Raw genomic sequence first — 19,422 nt, 5'->3', positions numbered from 1 at the left:
CGAGCTGTTTCACTGATTTCAGATTCATTCAGTCTCAATGCCCAAAAATAAGGACTGAAAGTTTGATGGGTCTGTTTGCTGCCAGTCTTCACGTTTAAAATGTGACTTCAATAGAAAGTGAGCATGCTTAGAATGTCAGTTTTTCTTGATGATGCGTGTGACTGTCATGGAGCAAAGGTACGAACCCAGCTTTCTTAAACCTTCATTTTAATCTCAGTGCTGACAGACGGACAGCTTTCCTGAGTTTTCCTTCACCCGAATTCTAGGACGCCTCGAGGATGAACTGATAGCAGTGATCCCCGAGCTGAAGATGTTTCAACAGCTGCATTTAAGGCGATGAATTAAATCAAACGAAAAAAACGCTGTTCGGGGGCTGCGCCCTGCCCTGCGCTGCCCCTTTAAGGGGGCGGGGCGTCCCGACCATCGGCCCATGGGCGGGAGGCGGGGCTTGCCGGGAGAGCCAATGGGCGCGCCGCGCCCCGCCCGCGCGGCTGAGGGGCGGCTGAGGGCCGGCCGCGCGCGGCCCGCAGCCCCCAGCCCCGGGAGACGCCGCCGGCGCCGCGCCCTCCGCCGCCTCCGCCATGGCCCAGTGAGCGCGGGCGGGACCTGAGCGGGCCAGGCCTCGGCATGGCCGCCTCCGGGGGTGGGGGGCAGCGCCGGAACCGTTTCGCGGTGGTGTGAGAGCCGGGGGTGCCCCCGCGCACGGGAGAGGCCTCACAGACCGTTAGCGGTGTGAGGGGGGGGAAGCCTTTCGAGCCTCTCGTCTCTGCCGAGTGATTTCCTGCCAAACGCGGCTTTTGGGCGGGTTGATGAGGGGGAAGCGGGTGTTTCCGTGCGGTCCCCGCTGCGGGTGTGTCCGGGAGGATGAGGAGGGAGCGGACGGGCCTGGCGGGGCCGCGGCTTCGCCGGCTGAGGGGCCGGTGAGGAGAATGAGCCGGTTTGCTGAGAGACTTTGTGAGAAAATCCGGGAGCAGGCAGTCCTGGAGTTAGGATTGTGAAGCAGGAAACTTGTTCCTGAATAGAAACATTAACAGCCTGGGTTTCTCCGTGCGCCCCCCGCACGCTGGGCTGAGCCGCCAGCAGAATTTCCCCTTTCCCTCTTCTCCTTTGCCCGCCCCAAATCTGAGACAGTTTGTGTTACAGGACCAAAAAAAAAAAGTGTAGTGAGTGTTCAGACGTGATGTCGTAGCTCAGCATCTGTTCGTACGGAGCTGTGACAGAGCTGGATCCGTCAGCGACAGAACCGCTCGCTTTACTCCCTGCATCCCAGTGCAGCGTGTTGCGTATCTGACTTTTCTTACTCATCTAGTTGGAGCAAATCTTGGTGACGCGTCGGTCTCCCCTCAGTCTGCTGGGCTGCCTGGGAGCCAGGAGGGTCTCCTGCTGTCATAACCTGCCGAATAAACCCAGAGCTTGTGCTACGGCACTTGTTGGAAGGGGTTGGGCTGGCCCAGCAGTTGACAAGAACAGAACAGCCTGACAGGGAGCACGGATACTGGTGTTAATGAGACTTACCTGGTGCTTCTCTTCTTCCGCATTCCAGAGCTGATATTGCTTTGATTGGACTGGCTGTGATGGGCCAAAACCTTATTTTGAACATGAACGACCATGGTTTTGTGGTAAGTGAGAGAAAACGTTCAGAAAGGCTGACTTGTCAGCACTTGGGATTGGAGCTGAGCATTTTGTATATTTAGTATTTTGTGGGGTTTTTCCCTTGCGATGGTCTAACGGGTGTTCTTTCCTCCATGTAGTTATAACACAGGCTGCCCTTTATCCCGTTTCCAGAGAAGACCAGCAGTACGTGCCTGTACTCAGCAAGCCACCTCATGTGTTAGCTATGTATGATTTTTCCCTGAAGTTTGCTTTGCGCTTGGCCATTAACTGTGGGTTCCCAAGGCACTTGCAAAGACACGCTGCAGGTTCATCCCTGCTCTGTGTCTTTAGGGAAGGTGGAAGCGGAAGAGCATGAGACGTTGAACCTTGTGTATATAATTTGTGGTTTGAGCTAAAGTAACTGTTCTGTTGGTAGCTTTTATTAACATGTTTTCTTGCTCCCCCAGGTCTGTGCATTTAACAGGACAGTTTCCAAAGTGGATGATTTTCTGGCCAATGAGGCCAAGGGAACCAAAGTGATCGGTGCTCACAGCCTGGAAGAGATGGTCTCCAAGTTAAAGAAGCCCCGTCGCATTATCTTGCTGGTGAAGGCTGGAGCTGCAGTGGATGACTTCATCAATAAATTGGTGAGGGAAACATTCTTTCTACCTGCGGCTTCTTGCTGTCTTTTGGAGAAGTTTCCTCTAGAAGATCTCAATTATTTGTCATTATTGAGGTTTTGAATGCATGGAGAAAACCAAAATGCTGATTTATTTCTGGCAGGTACCGTTGTTGGAGACTGGAGACATTATAATTGATGGTGGGAATTCTGAGTATAGAGATACCACGGTAAGCCTGTTTTCTGCCTGAAGTGGGTGAACAAAATACATATGATTCTTCTTTTAAAAGAAAAGAAAACAAAACCTGCTTGTGAGCAGGCTGTAACTGTAGGAGTTACGTTAGCATATCTGGGATGCTTATGTTAAAATATCACATTCACATTGGTACTTCTGAATCTTAGATGGGGTGCTGGTATTAGTCGTTCTGCTTTGGCATCCTGATCTTGGATAAGTGAATTAGCCACGCCAGAGTGAAAAACAGGTACTAAATGAGGATTAATACTTGGGGAGCTTGCAGCTTCCCTTAGGGATCTCAGCCTGTGCTTCTCTCCCAGTCAGAGGGAATCAGTTTCCCTTATGGTTGTCCATGCTTGCACCTTCACTGCAGTGACCTCAGCAGCTCCACCTGGGCCTGATCTGCCTCCCCCCCCATCTTTGCACACAGCGTGTATCACCTGACACTTAATTCTGAGCCTTTTCCAGCCTCAGTGCTGCCCTTTTCTATCCAGTGCTTATAAGGACTTTGTTTTCTCAGCACGTTTCTTTTGCAAGGATCTATGTCAAAGCAACAGGAAGTTTCCTAATGTTCATTGTGCTGTTTTATGTACAAGCTTTCTCTAAGGTTGTCTTCTAGCATGTCTAAAGCAGAATTTAAAACCTATTTTTGTGTCTGAATTGCTAACCTTTGTTTGTAAGGCTCTGGCATTGAAAGAAATTAAATAATGCTGCTCTGTTTTTTGTTCCAGAGGCGTTGTAAGGAACTAAAGGAAAAGGGCATCTTATTTGTTGGAAGCGGTGTTAGCGGTGGAGAGGAGGGTGCCAGATATGGTCCTTCACTCATGCCAGGAGGAGCCAAAGAAGCCTGGTAAGCATGAGCTGGTATATTCTTCTTCAGAATGGTCTGCAACAATCGTCTTCTGTTCACAGTGAGAGCCGAGGGAGGGAAGGAGGAGGGCGTGGGTGTGGAGAGAACAAGATATGTTGCCATTTCACTTCCTCAAGGCTCAAGATTTCTCAACCTAGCTGGGGTCATGGGGCAGTGCTGGGCTTTCATGGCAGGCAAAACAAAGGCAGGTTTTTCTTCAAGGAATTCACAGGCAAAAGTAGTACTTATAGAAATCTGAAGGAGAAATGCGTGCTAGGGGAGGAAAGAATTTTGCTTACATTTTAAAAAAGAACTTGTCTTGATTATGATTTTTCTTTTGGCGTCCCATGCGCTTGGAAGGCTGTTAACCATGAAATGGGCAGCAGCAGCAGCAAACATCCCTGCAGTGACAGGTGTTATAAAAGGAGGCTTCAGTACGTGTTTGTACTGAATACATTATTTTTTTTCAAGTTTCTGCCATGCTGCCCTGCTGTTTTGTACTTACGTTAGTGTAAAGGACTGGACATCAATGTTCATATTAGACTTTATCCCTGGTTGCCCCTTCTCTCTGTAGATGTAGAAAGAAAAGGTGTGTCCGGGCTTTACTTGAGCCTTAGAATCTTGTCAGTCCCTGTGCGTTTGCATTGGCGTTTCATACCAATATCAGCCTGTTCAAATTTGATGGCACAAAGTGAGAAACAGCGTAACAGTGGTCTGCTGTCTGATCATCTTTTTGCCATGAACAGCTCAGTAAAGACAGCTTCTGTCTGCCGTCTTACTTGGACTTGGTGCCTGCCCTCCTTCACCCCAGGCTGCCTTTTGGCGGGTTACAGAAGGCTGCATCGTACAGATGGATTTATTTTTTTCTTGCGGTGTTTGTGTCCTCTGCCTGTCTGCTGAGGCATATTATTTCTCCCCACAGGCCCCACATCAAGACCATATTTCAAAGCATTGCTGCTAAAGTGGGCTCTGGGGAACCTTGTTGTGACTGGGTAAATATTTATTTGATACTGACCCTGTGGTTCGATCCATGCTCAGGTAGTTTGGTTGCTGAATCTCATGCGTGTTTTTCCTTGATAAAACCAGAAACATTAGTGGTTGATTTTCTGGCTGACTGCCTTCTATTCAAATCTACCATCACTGAGAACTTATCCCATTCAGTGGAAAGACAAAGTTTTATGGCTGGTTTGTGTGCTGGGGGAGCTAAATGGATCTGTGACCCATATGTTTTCAGTTAGCACTGGGATTCCATCCTTCCTTTAGGCAGAAGGAAGCCGTGGGCAGGCATTAAACACTGCAAGTGGTGACAGCGCTGTTGCTGATGGCATTTTTTGATTTCTCCTGCCAGGTGGGAGATGAGGGCGCTGGACACTTTGTGAAGATGGTGCACAACGGGATTGAATATGGAGACATGCAGCTGATCTGTGAGGCCTATCACCTGATGAAAGACGTGCTGGGCATGGAGCACGACGAGATGTCCCAGGTGATCTGTAGTTTTTTGTCTCTTGCCCTCTTGGGCCATGGTGTTTGTCTGGTGCTGATGGAGGCAGCCGGGCTGGGTAAAGCTCCTGTATGTACGTGAAGTTAATTTTTCTGACATGTCTTCTGCTGGGGGACATGCACAATATTCCTGAGCATCAAGTGCGATAGGGAGCAGCAAGCACATACACCTGAACAGTTACAGAAGTTGTCTAAACTCTCCCGTTCTACAGTTGATTTCTCCTCAGGAAGCACCTTCTTCTGCAGAGATCTGAATTACCTGGCCTGAACAAAGCCAGTAAAACATTGAGCATTATAATCAAGCAGGCAAATCTTGCAGAGACCTTGTTGAAGCAAGTCAATAAGTATGATGTGTCTTGAATGGGCAGCTCATGACCCCGTCCTGTATGTATATATATGTCTATGTATACAAAAATCAATTAATCTGTTGATATAGCATATAGAAAGTAAATCAATGTGTGTGTATATATATGTGTGTACACTTTTTTTCTCCTCTTCCAGGTATTTCAGGAATGGAATAAGACAGAACTGGACTCTTTCCTGATTGAAATCACAGCCAATATTCTCAAATTCAAAGACAGCGATGGCAAACACCTCCTCCCAAAGATCAAGGACAGTGCAGGCCAGAAGGGCACAGGGAAGTGGACGGCCATTTCTGCCCTGGAATATGGAGTCCCCGTCACGCTCATAGGTAACTGCTTCTTCCATCTGGCCTCTTGTAGGCTTGAAAGAGTGTTTCTCGCTTCAGCTGTTAATATTCTCCTGTTTGGGGTTCTTGCAAAGATCAAGGGTGAAGGAGACACTCCCTAATTAGTCTCTGCAGTGCCCAGGGGAGCACTGTTAGGTAACGAGGAGTTGATAGGGAAGTGTGTGCAATAGCCCTTGTGCAAACATGGTCCTTCTCAGGGCAGTGTGGGGGTGGTTTTACAGCGTGAGTGTGACCTGCAGACTTCTGCTTGTAAAAGCAGAGTCATGCTACTCCTGCTTTTCTCTGATTTTTTCCCCCACACTTTTCCTACCCAGTGTAGAAGGAAGTTTTTGCAGAAATGGAGAGGAGCCAGTTCTGAGTTTGATGTGGTCTGTTAATCCTGCTGCAGGGAGGATCCAGAATCTTGTGAATGCATTACTGATTAATCTTTTTTTTTTTTTTTTTAATTCATGACTCACTTTAAAAGTGGAAGAAAAGTTCAGTACAAAGACTAAAATAAACTTGATTGCTTTCATTCTGTCAGACCTCAGAAAGGATTTTTTTTTCACCATTTAACAATATCATCTTCAATTGCAAATAAGTACAGCTTAAAACAACATGATTAAGAATTGCCTGAGCCAGATCAAGAGATTGGCATTCAGGCTTCGTCTTTAGGAGCTGAAGATATTGCTGGGCTAAGTCCTTAGCCCTGGCAAATAACATTTAGTAACCTGCTTAGTGATGTTATAAAACTTTCTTGTGGGCTTCTGAATACTAGTGTTGTGGGGCTACCAGATTTGTAAAACTTATTTCTCCTTATAAGTTGACCTGCTGATTTATTCTTGATTTTAATTGCTCTTATTTTGCATGTATTTCAAAGCACATCTAGTTAATGTGAGTTGGCATTTATGCAACAGCTTTTTATCTTCAAAGCATGATACAGTAATTAGTGAAGTCTTCATCCTTGCCTGTCCCTGGACTGCAGTGCAACACCGTCTGTCTTTTATAGATAGGAAGAAATTTTAAAGTAGGTTCTTAAAACTAGGTTCCAAAACTAAGAGCTGGTGATAGTTCCCGAGGATAAATTTTCATGCAGATGACTTGTGGCTTTTTTTTCTTTAACATTTGAAAGCTGTATCAGTCAGTATTTGCCCCCTGGTTACACTGACTGGCACTTTGGTCCCTCAGTAATGCTGTTGAAATAATTCATTTGTAGACCTCTCTCTTCCCGTGTGACTGTTCCACTGTGTGTGTGGCTCAGCATTCAGTGACACACTCACTGTGCTTGAGGACGGGTATCTCAGACCTTAACAGTGATGCTGAACTCTCTAATCTTCTGCCTGTTCCTACCCTACTGAAAGGTGAAGCCGTGTTTGCACGGTGCCTGTCGTCTCTCAAGGAGGAGAGAGTACAGGCCAGTAAGCTGCTGAGTGGCCCCGAAGTGACTCCATTTGGTGGGAATAAGAAGGCATTTCTGGAGGACATACGTAAGGTGAGTCTTTGTGCTTGCCAGAGTGCACAGCAGAGCAGGGTTTGGATGCTGTAAACCCTGGCAAGGGGCTTTTGTGCGACGTTGCCTGCTTTCAGCCATCCCGTTGTGCGTTGTCTAGTGGTGTCCACAAAGCATAACGGCATCAATTCCTTTCCTGACCAAAGAACAGTCCTGAAGGAATTCAAGTCTAAGCCACAGTGGGCAGTGACAACTATAGCTGGGGTGCAGAGGACATAATTCATGCACAGGAGCTTGCTTTTTCATCCCTCAACATTCCCATCTTTACAATTGGGATAATAGCTCTTGATCTCTCTCTGAGAACAAATTTTCCAACAACTGGAATTGGAATTTTAGTTCTCAGATAGCTGGAATGTGGCTACTCTACTCAACCCTGATGAGATGTGGACTAAACAGAGCATGTAGATTGTGAAGTTTCTCGTTCAACTTTGTGGGACTTCACTTGGAATGTGATTTATTTTTTTTTTTTTAGGCCCTGTATGCTTCCAAGATTATCTCTTATGCTCAAGGCTTCATGCTGCTGAGACAAGCAGCCAAAGAATTTGGCTGGACACTGAATTATGGTGGCATCGCACTGATGTGGCGGGGAGGCTGCATCATCAGAAGGTAATTGAGATGAGGAGGTAATTTCGTTGCTGAGGGGAGAAGAGCAGGCAATTTGATATATGTGGTGCTAGGCTGACAAGCCTAGAGATTTTATTGGAAAATCCATGGAGTTAATCTGCCGATAAGATACTGAAAGGCTGTTTCTGCAGATGGCACTACACATTACCAGATTAAGCCAGTTTTCTGGTGGCTTAACTCCTGCAGATTTTCTTCAGTCTTTGTTTTGTTTGCATCTTTCTCAATGTTTGGAATTTGAGTCCTGCTGAGGCAAATTTTGGCACTGTAAGTTTTGGATTCTGGGCCTTTGGTGGAAGCTGTGAAATTTTATTCTTGCTTTACATGTGTTCTGCCTAGTGTGTTCCTGGGAAAGATCAAAGATGCTTTCGATCGAAACCCTGACCTCCAGAATTTGCTGTTGGATGATTTCTTTAAGACAGCTGTTGAAAACTGTCAGGTGAGTTTCCAAGGAAGGAAGAGCATAAAAACAACAGTTTATAGTCTGGACTTGCTTTAGCTTCTTTCCCAGGAGTTACCTCACAAGTATATTCAGACTGAAAAATGAAAAGGTAGAGAACATCCTTGAAACCTATTTATACAGCATCCTTAATCCCAAAGGTGTTATGTAATGTTGCAAGGTGTATTTGTACCATCAACATAAAGATAATACAGGAGCAAAGAAACATACAGTCCTCGTTGTGTCATGGCTCTTTGACACTAGCAAAGCTACTCTTAGAAACTTATGGTCTCCATTTTACTATTCCATTGGTTTCCATTTTACAAAAGAGCCTTGGTCAGAAATGTAGCAGTTGAGACAAAACACTGTATCAGGAAAAAATGTCTGGCCTGTGTGAACATTTTCATCCCTGCCCTGTGTCTTGTGCCTGCTGTGCACTTGGATTTCAGTTGCACAGAGTGTAAAGCTCTGTTACCATTGTTTGCAGTAGCACCAAAATAACAGTGTTCATTCGTTGGACCTACGTCTGTCCAAACAGCATCTTGATTTGGATGGAGTTGACAGGCAGAACTAAAACCAGATTATATGACCAACAAAGAAGTCATATTATCATTAATAATTCTTTTAACTGCAGCTGAATATTCCATGCAGGTTACAAAATCAGCTGTAGAGTTGACGTGAGGATTATCCACATCTGTTTGCAGTGTTGTGCTGACCCGGTACTCCCTTGGGCAGGCATTATACTGTGCTTGGTTAGAGGTCCTGAAAGTGCCTCAGTGTTTGCTCAGTATGTCCCCCGCTGTGTGTGCGCTTTTGGGATGCACAGATGATGTGAAACAACAGCCTCCTTGCTGGAGGCTGGGGGTTGATTGCGTGTGAAGTGTATGTCTGCACTTTTATTGTTCCGTTTGCTAACTATCTTACCCGCCAGTAATTTGGATCAACCTTCTTTATGTAAAATCAGGAATCTCCTGCTACGTTTGCTCAGGCTTGGTCATTAGATTTCCTATAACATGAAACAGCACATGCGGTTATACTAGAATAATTCATATGCCTGCACATACCTCTGAGCAAGCACCGATTAGTTTCTTTCTTTTTTCTTTTTCTCCTTGCCTTTTTTTCTCTCTCCCAGGACTCCTGGCGACGTGTAATCAGCACTGGAGTACAGATTGGGATCCCTATGCCCTGCTTCACCACAGCACTTTCTTTTTACGACGGATACAGGCATGAAGTATTACCAGCTAACCTGATTCAGGTAGGTGCCTGAAATAGTGCAGCAGATCTGGCTATTGAAATATCATCATGTTGTTATTTAAACACTGGTCTAGAGGCTGTGATGGCACTATGTCCTAATCCCTCCAGCAATGTGAAGATAAAGGCACAGATTGCCTAATATAATTATGTTAAACCTGAAATTCATGGCAACAAAATACTATGACATGTCTGGATAAAGAACACCAGAGATGTAATGGTGCCCAGCATGTGTTCGTGTTCCATCTGTGAACCAAGAGTAATTATGTCTTTGAATCAAAACACTTTATAAAGAAGTATCTTTGAACGTTTGGAGGTATGTAGGTGCTTGTTTTTTAGATTAGTGCCTAGCAGAAATAATACCCTTGTCTTTCTACAGAACTATCAATTACTAGATATTAGAAAATGTTTCATTGTGGTGATTTTGTTGATAATGAAAAAATAACTTTGAATGTTAGAATACTGGAGTCAGATCTTATTTCTAGTGTTCCTATAACCAAGTATCAGCAGGTGCACCTTCTAGTACTTGTGCGACTGTGACATTCACGTGTCTGTTTTGTGTGTGTGTTCTTATTCTAGGCTCAGCGTGATTACTTTGGTGCACATACATATGAGTTATTATCGAAGCCAGGTGTGTTTATCCATACAAACTGGACAGGCCATGGAGGAAACGTGTCCTCTTCTGCCTACAACGTCTAATGGAAGTATTTCCTCTGGAAGCCAAGATACTGTAGATCTCAGATACTCCTCCTAGAATACCACTTTTTACTGTACTGTGTTAGAATTTGTGTTTGGACACTTTTGTAATAACTTGTGGGTATATTTCATATATATATATATATATCTCATGTAAGAAAGCTAAATAAACTTGCTTATGAAGGCATTGAGGGGTTTTCTTTCCGCTGCTTAAGCCAAAACTGGGTAAAATGTCTTTGTGCAGTGTTCGATAGAATACACTTTAAAACTATAATATTTTTGTTGTGTTATAGTGCATAAACTCATAGGGATCAAGATAGAGGTGGCTGCATTTCAGTAATTGCTGGAGAATGGCACACAGCACAGTAGCGCTACACAGGGTTCCAGGGAGGTAAAGGCCTTTTTTTTTTGTCATCATTGTTTATTTCTAACAGGCAGTAGCTTGGTTCTCTCGGATGAATTCCCGGGTGTCCTCACACGGCAAAGCCCTTTGTTTTCCTGACGGGTACAAAAGCAGCTTCACAAGCCCCGTTCGGCAACAAGGCGGGGGAGCGGGGCTGGGGCCGCGGGGAGGCCTCGGGCTGAGGAACCGGCGCTCCCGGGGCCGCGGGGAGGCCTCGGGCTGAGGAACCGGCGCTCCCGGGGCCGCGGGGAGGCCTCGGGCTGAGGAACCGGCGCTCCCGGGGCCGCGGGAAGGCCTGGGGCTGACGTACCGGCGCTCCCGGGGCCGCGGGGAGGCCTGGGGCTGAGGAACGGGCGCTCCCGGGGCCGCGCGGAGGCCTCGGGGTGAGGAACCGGCGCTCCCGGGAAGGCCTGGGGCTGACGTACCGGCGCTCCCGGGGCCGCGGGGAGGCCTCGGGGTGAGGAACCGGCGCTCCCGGGGCCGCGGGGAGGCCTGGGGCTGACGTACCGGCGCTCCCCGCGCTGCGCCTGCCCCGGCCCCGCTTCAGCCCCGCCCCGCCGCGCTGGGCGGGAAACGCGGGCGGGCCGCTGAGGGCCGCGCCATGGCGGCGGCGGAGGACGAGGAGCGGCTGCTGCTCACCCAGGTACGACGGGGCTGTCGCCCCCGCCTCCTGCCCGGCCCCGCGGCCCCGCAGCCCCGGCCCCGCTCCCACCGAGCCGGGGCCGGTCCCCAGCGCCGCCCGGGGAGGGCCCGGCCGGGACGAGATGGAGCCCGGGCGGGGGGTGTGTGGGACTGTAAGCGGTCGTTTATGTTGCGTCTTCTTAAATAATTTGCACAAGAGTACGTGCAGAGAGCTGACCCATCTCCGCCTTGGATTCTTGCAGAGGCTGAAGGCCGCGGTTCACTACACGGTTGGCTGCCTGTGTGAGGAGGTTGCGGAAGATAAAGACGTGCAATTCAGCAAACAAACCATCGCAGCTATTTCAGAGATCACCTTCAGGCAGTGTGGTACAGAAGTTTGCATGTTATCTGTTTGTTCAAGAGCTATTGCTGGAGAAACAATATCTTAAAAAAAAAAAAAAGCACTGGAACTAAGTGTCACTGGTGCATTGTTTCTTGCATTACATTTTTAAAAGTACAAGAAATAGTGATTCTGATTTTCAGAGCTGGAAAATGCATTTAAAGGCATGTGGAAATACCGTGTGGGCCACCTGCCTGTGCAACGGAGTGGCACATAGAAGAGAGTTATGGTCACTTCTCATGACTAACTTGGATTATCTCTAGTTTCACCGTTGTAACAGCTAGAACTCTATTGTACATCTCTTCTGACTCAGTTACTGGTTTAAAATATGTGGTGTCTTTGTTTTCTCCAGAGAACTTTGCAAAAGACCTCGAAATGTTTGCCAGGTGGGTACTGGAACACTTGACCATCACAAAGGCTTGCTTTTTTGTGTTCAGCTCCAATAGGTATAGTAACTTTAAAATGTGTCGTGTAATTTAATTTTAAAGGATTCTGTTGGCTTATTAAATAGTGGCTGGGACGTTAGGAAATAGATATTCCCCTGTAGGTTCTTCCTGATCTTGGAAGTTCATTTATGTGGTATAAGTGATTGTTCATATTAATGACTCTAGTATAGAATTGTCAAATGTATTAATACATAACGGCACTGGAAGGTTTGGGAGTGACAGATGCTTATTATCATCTGAATTAGATGCTGTATGGCCTCTTCAAACCAATGGTGGCAAACACATTAAGCGATATTTTCATGTTTTATGCAGGCATGCAAAACGAAGCACAGTCACTACAGAAGATGTGAAGCTCTTGGCTAGAAGGAGCAATTCTCTGGTGAGATTCACTGTATTTTCTGTCTCACAACATACTTAAACCAACTGGTTAATTCCTAGGAGCAGTTGTGTGAAGGCTACAGATGATGAAGCAACTGTTGCTTAAGCAATTTCAGTGGCTTATAGTTGATGGATGGGCACAATCCAGTGATTTTTCTAATTTTCATCTCATGTTCCCTCATGACACTGTGCCTCACTGTGGGAACACAGATCTGATTGCAATTCAAGCCGCAATGTTCTGGTTGCAACAGGGCTGCTGAGGCTGCAAGTACAAAAGTGCAATAAACAGACACATTACAGCATTGTCAATCTCAGAAGTAAATCACTTGGGTTTTTTCTCGATGTTGTGTTCTTCAGTAGATGACAGATTAGTTTATTGTTCTCAGCTAAAGTACATCACCCAGAAGAGTGAAGAGCTCGCATCAAGTAACATGGAGCAAAAGGAGAAGAAGAAAAAGAAGTCCGGTGCAGCTAAGGGAGGGAGAACATCTGGGGAACAAGAAACAGCTGTGACTGAAAGTGAAGATTCCAACATGGCATAACGTACCTTTCAAGTAATGTCTCTGGTAATCTTCTCTTATTACCCTGGAGGAACCAAAGTTAGCAATAGTTATGAATTCTTAGGTTTTTAGGTGAACATGATTAGTTGGATTTTTTTGTTCCAAAAATGAAAGGTCAGAATCCAGTAAAGTTTACAGCCAAAATGCCTTAATTGCTCACAAAAAGGTATCTTCCTGTTATTAAAAAGAAAATCCTTTAAATAAAGAGGTTAAAGCAGAACAGTCTCACTGACCATAATACCTTAGTATGTGCAACTCCTTTCATGCTGCTCCTTGGTTTCTCCAGTAATTGTTTTACCTCCTCCTTGCTTCCACTTTTGATACTTTTGCTTGGGTATTTTGAGTATGTTATTTTTGTTTTAATAGCCATATCTCCCACTTGTTGACTTGACAATTAAAACATTCCCAAGCTGAGCTTGAAAAAGGCAAAAGCACTGCAGCTTTGAGCAAGACTGAAAAAGTGCTTTATAATGGAGAGTGGCAATCAGAAGCTGAGAGGTAAGCACACAGGAAAAGCTTGCTGACAGCTAGTCACTCCCCGCATAATGTTTTAATTGGTAGCCAGTGCAATTAGCTGTTAACGCACAGCCTTACGTGCTATTTCAGAAAGACTTGGACATAAAAAGCTTGCAGCTATTTAAAGCAGCAGGAAACCTTTTAAACTGTCATGGCCTGTAACGTTACAGCGCAGACATGTACATCGTAAGAAGCAATTACATGCCTTGGCAAAGCAGACTGACCAAAAGCTGACTGCGAGCTTTCCCCCAAAGTCCAGTCAGTTCTCACATTTTACCTAAATACTTTGGACAGACTCAGTACAGAGTCCTTCTGTATTTAATTTCTTCTTCCTGTATCCTTAAGTTAATATTGTATTTATCAGCGCATTCTTTAATCATAGCAGCTGGTGGGTATATCAAAACTGGTCCAACAGTAAGGTTAAAAGGTTTTAATATTAGAAAAAAAATACTTCAACCAATTTAAAAATAAGCCCATTAATATTAAAGCATCATGATACTACACGAATGATTAGGAAAGTAATACAGACAGGCCAAATATCAGTCTGCTGTCCCACAGCCTTACAAAGCAAGTGCTTTCACCTCTGCTGTGTTTGACAAGTTGGTGCTCACACTGCACCCAGGAGGCAGGAAGGAGCTGCCTAGGGCTTCAGAAGCTGGATCCATCATTATGGGATGGAAGCTTCTGGCTCCTGACCAGATACTCAACGCTGAACCCTTACATGCTGTGTTTAGCAATACCATTGTTCTAGTATTCTGCAAAAAGCCACAATCCCTTTGGTTACACATGATCTGAATCATCGCAGGATTTTAAGCCTCAGGACAATGTCCAGGTTTTAGTTGTCTACAGCCTGACCACAGTACGACCAGCAAACCATGGCTCCCAGGATCTATCTTTGCTTGTATTGATTCTAATGCAAAAAAACCCACCCGAAACCCATGAGTGGCAGTACAGTCTTATTTTTTGCGTTTTGAACTAAGCCAGTCTTCCAAGGGGAGTGTTTTCTTGCCCTTTGACATGCTCCTTAGGGAATGCAAAGTCTGCACTTGCTGGAGACGCTTGGAGAGCTCCTGATCACAGGCTTGCTGCAGAGCTTCGGATTTCTGCTTGTCCCATCCCAGGGCTGAGGCCAGGGCTTCTGTGTCCTCTTTCACGACCAGCTGTAGCAAGACAGATCTGTAAGAGTCTTTTCTACAGATGCTCCTCCACCGCTACCCCCTCTGCCCACGTTAAGAACAGCAGCAACGAGACACCTGTTCAATACCGGCGCTTTCGTATTGCAGATGTTCTCAGCTTTCATCATCTATCCCCTGGGCTAGTGCATTTTCAATGTTCTACCAACACTTGGAGCTTGAAGCTATATTCAGATGTTCAAAGGAACAGAATGCAGGGACTTAGTTTCTACAGCAGGGAAAAGCACCAGGAGCAAATTCATACCATTAGAACATGATTTCTGATGGTTAAAGTTTACCTAGACTTTCCTTTGCAAGCTGTGGCTTTATTTACACTGTTTTCCAAAATAAGGAGTTATTGTTTTATTTGGGATGTATAAAAGAAATATATCTAGCTGCATCTGCATACAAATAACACTTGCTGTTAAGACAGCTGAAGCACTGGCTGACTGTGATTTGGCAGAGATCAAACCCAAAATTATTTTGTGGCTTTTCAGAGGAACAGACCAGAGTACTTGGAGTAGTGTCAAGTGTGTTACTGAGGAAGAGAAATAGATTAAACCTCACCACTTTGAAACAGATATATTGAGATTAGAGCCTCCAGAAGCAAGGACAGCTTCTCCTCTGACCAGAATATGGTTATGCTATTCTCACCCACCTCTAGATCTTGACTGTCCAAGGAGAGCTCTGGCGCAGGTTTCTCTTTCAGAGCAGCAAGGATCTGGTCACCGAGCGCTGTTTTGGCTGAAGTGCCTGCACTGCTGATGCCTGCGTCGACCACATCCATCTCCTTTCTTCGTACAGCCTCAGATTCTGAAAAGTAGCAGAATTGTTATAGCCCATCATAAACACAGGACAGGAAAAGTGGCCTGGACTGCTCTTATGGTTTTGAGATTAATAAAATATGCATTCCATGCAGTTGCATCCTCTGACTTAAGAAATCCGTCATGTTAAGGATGACTACACGATTTAAGCTTTTCTCCCAGTATTCTATTTTCAGGCATTGTGAGAAATGTGACACAGCAGGACTCCTGGTCTCACCCAGAGAATTCTTACACTATACCAGCTGTTAAATCCACCACATTAAGAGCTGCTAAGCGACTCACTCCAGTCCTTCACTCTGCTTATTTACTCCATTTAACTAGTTCAGGCATCTCCGAAAAGCTCCTCTCCAGCATCTTAATGTTCCCTACCTGCTACTTTGCTTAAGATACTGTCTTCATTTTTCAAGGCCTCGAGGTAGAGTTCCAGGAGCTGTCTTGACTGCCGTTCTTCTTCTCGTCTGTCCAGCACCTGCTGCAGAGTGTCCTGCAATACTTGGGTTTGGGTTTGACTTTGGGCAAGTTCTTCCGCCAGGTCTGAACGTGGCACATCAATAAGCACCTTAAAACAACGAGAGTGCTCCTGTTACATGGACTGTTCTGTGAGCAGCCAGGCCTGCCATGCTGCTCGGCCTTCCCCTCTGACATGCTACACGGGTGTCTGGTTTTAAGGAAGAAACCCACCTCAGCTGCCTTTTGGCCAAATCTAGACTTTTTGCCCTCCCACTGCCAGAACTGGAAAGACACGCTGTGAGGGACAATTGGTGATTAAGAGCATCCTCCTCAGACACCTGCACTGTTTCCCCTCAGAAATAAATTTGACTCCAGCACCACCACCAAACAACAGCAGCTAAATTCAGCTTGAGGTCTTGTTTACTTATTCAGTTCTCCGCCATCTATAGAGATAAACGGATGATGGGCAGAGCCAAGGACAGGAATTACAGGTTCCCCTCTTGTACCTGGAGGTCTTCTTCAGACATCAAGATGATGTTGGACAGGTCATCCTTCAGTTGCCTGGCCAGCTGCTTCCACCTCTCTGCACCGCTGTCCACCTCATCCCCGGCCTCCGAGAGCCGGGCTGTGCTGCTGTCTGACACAAGAGCCATCGGTTTCACGGGTCATTCCCGACCCACCCGCGACAGCCTCATTCCACAAGGTGTGTTCCGAACACCCCTCCCACGCTCCCAGGCGGTACCTAAGCTTTTGCCGGACCATTTCTCGTTCTTGGCCAGTGCCACAAACTTGGTGTCAGATGGCAGACACAAGAAGTAATCTTCATCATCCACAATGGTGCCGTCTTCTGCCAGGACTAAGGTGATGGGCTCCTTGGCCTTGTCAATAGCCAGAATGCCACTAGCTGCAGAACAGAAAAGATAATTAATGAAATAAAAGAAGTGACATACGCACTGCCCTTTTATTACACCCATCACAAGGGACAAGCAACTGAATTTAGGCCAGTGACCAGGACCTGTCTCCACACGGCTCTGCACATCAGCTCTTTTTTAGCACACACTCACGAGCTTCCCCTCCAGAAATTAATATTATTGATGCAAACCTTGACATGTACGTAGGAGAAGGTGCATTTCAGCGAAACTACTGTCATTCCAGATGCGTATTCCCACCTCCCTTCGCCTTCCCCGTTCGGAACCGACACCCGGGGACCCGCTCTCCTCTGTTCCACGGATCGGGCCCGGCCCCGCCACCTCCCCCAGGCCGCGGGCGGGCCGGGGAGCGAGGCCTCACACCGGCGGGAGCCGCTGCCTTCCCCGCCCGCACACGGCGGCCCGTCCAAGCCCGCGGTGGCCGGGCGGCCGCCCCTCACCCTTGTCGCGCAGCTCCCGCAGGCAGGAGGCGGCCAGGCCGTGCTGCTCCCGCCCGTCCCGCCGCCGCACCAGGCAGCGCTTCAGCGGCGCCGCCATCGCCCGGGGCCGCGGGGAGTGCTGGGACGGGCCGCGGTGCATGCTGGGATAGGCGGCGGGGCGCGCCGGGACGCGGAGTTCAGGCCCGGGGTTCGGGGGTTCGAGTCCCGCCGGGCGCCATCGCGGAGCCGGTGGCTTTGCGGGTGAAAATAAGAGTTTGCTGCTCGGTGCCGGTTTTGGCGAGGCCCGGCCCCGCCAGCGCTCCTTGCGCAGTTACCGCGCGGGTGATGCTCTTCCGTCTGAACGGCAGGACTTTGATGTCCTAGAAAGCCGCTATAAAGGGTGCCTACTAAAAACTTTTGGCAGCAATTTAATTACTTGTAAAACGAAGTAATAGGACGAGTGTGCCTCGGTATATTAAAATAATACATTCCCCTACAGGCAGACGTGCTGGTTGTGAAATGATGACATAAAGAGAAAAAATACAGGCATGCAATAAAGCTGTCTGAGCAGCTCTGGCGGGTGGGAGCCCCTGGGGCTGCCCAAGCCAAGGACGCTCCTCCTGGGAGTTCCTGCTGCCCGTACCAAATTGGACTCGTTCTTTATGCCTCTGAGCAGGTTTCTGGGGGCTGTAAAATAGCAATGAATGACACCCATGGTCACCTGCGAGCTGACCATGCAGCAGGGCGGCTCTGCTGCACCAGCGCTTTGTCAATGGCCGGACGGGCTTTTCCAGACACGGAGAACACTTCTGCCAGGCAAGGCAGGACCGTGCAGCCCGCACAGCCCCGCGGTCTGGGGCTCGCTCTCCCCAGGCCTGCACCGGAACGGCCCCCCCGCTGCTCCGGTCCCGGCGGGAGCGGCCGGTTCCCCCGGGCGCATCGGCGTCCCGGCGCTCGACTCGTTCTGCCTGCAGCACGCGCCGGTGAGGCCGCGCGGGAGGGGGGAACGGCGCCGAGGGCGTAACATCGGTTGGGCGGGGATGGATTAGCCGGGCCTGGGAAGATGGCCTCCTCGGAGCAAGCGGAGCAGCCCAGCCAGGTAAACGGGGCCGGCGCTCTGCCCGCTCGGCTCGGGCAGGGGCTGGCAGGGCACGGGCGGGGCGGAGTGGGGCGAGGCCGCCACCGCCGCCTCCCGGGGCGGGGGGGGAGCCGGGCGAGGGGAGGGCGCCGCGGCTCCGCGCCCCTCCGCACCCGCCGCCTCCGGCCGTGGGGGCGCGCGCGTGGCGGCGCCCGGCCCGCTCCGCTCCGCTCCGCACCCCCCGCGCGCGCGGCTCGCGCGCCCCCAACCGCCGCCCGCGCGCCCCCAACCGCCGCCCGCGCGCCTGTCGCTGAGGGCGCTGCCGTGAGGGGGCGGCTCGCGCCGCCTCAGCCCCCGCCGCCACGGGACCCCCTGACGGGAGCGGCGGCACCGGCAGCGGCCGGTGACAGCGGCTCCCCGAGGTGCGCCCGCCCCCGCCTCCTGCCTGCCCCCGAGGGGCTCCGCGCGTCGCTTCCAGCCCCTGTGCCCGCTGGCACCGGCGGAGCTTCGCCTCCCGGGGGAGTTGGGTTTGTAGCTGGCGGCCTGCCCGCTGCGGTAGCGTGAGCTGGCGGGGCAGCGAGCAGCCCAGTGCTGCTCAGGCCAGGCCCCCAGACAGCAGGCGTGTTTTCATTTTAGTCTGTACGCGAAACTCCATAAAGCACTTGAATGGGGGGGCAAAGCCTGAGAGAAAGGAGGCGATTTATGTGGCAGCTGGGTTTTGAGAGGAGGTGGAGAACCAGTTAGACACAGTGTTGTTTCTGCCTTTGTAACTGCGAGGGAGAAACATCCCTCAACCAACAGCGTAAAAGGGCAAAGCAATGATAGACGTGCTATAAGCATCATCAAAGACGGATGGGGAGAGTAAAAGAGACATGTAATTTCACTGGTTCAAGTGCATGCTCAAGAAACATATGAAAAGCTTAAGATATTTTGAACAGGGGCCTGAAATAAATGAGGGAACCAGAGGGAAAAATGGAAGTGATATGTAGTTGTACACACCATGGGTTTCGTTGCTTCCACTGGCTTGCTCACAATCCAGGGTAACTTGCATTTCGTTGCAAACTCTACCTCACATTTAGTGACTTGGCAGCTCTGTCATCTCACCAGTGTCTCGGACAGACTCCCGAGTATGTGATCCCAATGGAATTTTGCAAAATCCTTGAGGTGGCTGCAGCAGGGCCTCCTGCAGCAGGCGGGAGGTGGAAGGTCCGTTCCAACAACAGG

The 19,422-nt window shown here is 48.6% G+C and overlaps 4 protein-coding genes across 5 annotated transcripts in view; 3 read left to right on the top strand and 1 right to left on the bottom strand.

The window, feature by feature from the left end:
* The first annotated feature begins 519 nt into the window (after positions 1-519).
* PGD (phosphogluconate dehydrogenase) lies at positions 520-10,200 on the top strand. Of its 2 annotated transcripts, none has more exons than XM_065650109.1 (13): positions 520-589; positions 1,544-1,619; positions 2,061-2,240; positions 2,377-2,442; positions 3,179-3,297; positions 4,220-4,289; positions 4,646-4,780; positions 5,299-5,488; positions 6,847-6,977; positions 7,468-7,601; positions 7,956-8,055; positions 9,188-9,310; positions 9,886-10,200. In XM_065650109.1, the coding sequence occupies exons 1-13, from the start codon at positions 582-584 to the stop codon at positions 10,003-10,005; spliced, it is 1,452 nt and encodes a 483-aa protein (XP_065506181.1). In that variant the 5' UTR covers positions 520-581; the 3' UTR covers positions 10,006-10,200. The 2 variants fall into 2 exon arrangements, with proteins under 2 accessions (XP_065506181.1, XP_065506182.1); XM_065650110.1 differs by having other exon boundaries at positions 574-643.
* Positions 10,201-10,953: 753 nt separating this feature from the next.
* CENPS (centromere protein S) lies at positions 10,954-13,030 on the top strand. The gene is made up of 5 exons (XM_065650112.1): positions 10,954-11,048; positions 11,290-11,413; positions 11,779-11,812; positions 12,185-12,251; positions 12,637-13,030. The coding sequence occupies exons 1-5, from the start codon at positions 11,007-11,009 to the stop codon at positions 12,790-12,792; spliced, it is 423 nt and encodes a 140-aa protein (XP_065506184.1). The 5' UTR covers positions 10,954-11,006; the 3' UTR covers positions 12,793-13,030.
* Positions 12,309-17,280, bottom strand: DFFA (DNA fragmentation factor subunit alpha). The gene is made up of 6 exons (XM_065650111.1): positions 17,142-17,280; positions 16,515-16,676; positions 16,279-16,409; positions 15,692-15,881; positions 15,157-15,311; positions 12,309-14,486 (listed from the first exon to the last, which is right to left on the bottom strand). The coding sequence occupies exons 1-6, from the start codon at positions 17,278-17,280 to the stop codon at positions 14,283-14,285; spliced, it is 981 nt and encodes a 326-aa protein (XP_065506183.1). The 3' UTR covers positions 12,309-14,282.
* Positions 17,281-18,153: 873 nt separating this feature from the next.
* Positions 18,154-19,422, top strand: part of PEX14 (peroxisomal biogenesis factor 14) — a 68,591-nt gene continuing 67,322 nt past the window's right edge. The window contains exon 1 of the mRNA XM_065649992.1: positions 18,154-18,219. Coding sequence (XP_065506064.1) covers positions 18,184-18,219 — 36 coding nt within the window. The 5' untranslated portion in view covers positions 18,154-18,183. The remainder of the gene's footprint in view (positions 18,220-19,422) is intronic.

The sequence above is a fragment of the Caloenas nicobarica genome, chromosome 22 (assembly GCF_036013445.1).
Source record: "Caloenas nicobarica isolate bCalNic1 chromosome 22, bCalNic1.hap1, whole genome shotgun sequence".
Lineage (NCBI taxonomy): Eukaryota > Metazoa > Chordata > Aves > Columbiformes > Columbidae > Caloenas > Caloenas nicobarica.
The sequence above is the reverse complement of the archived record's forward strand: the minus strand, read 5'-3'. Positions and strand labels throughout refer to the sequence as shown.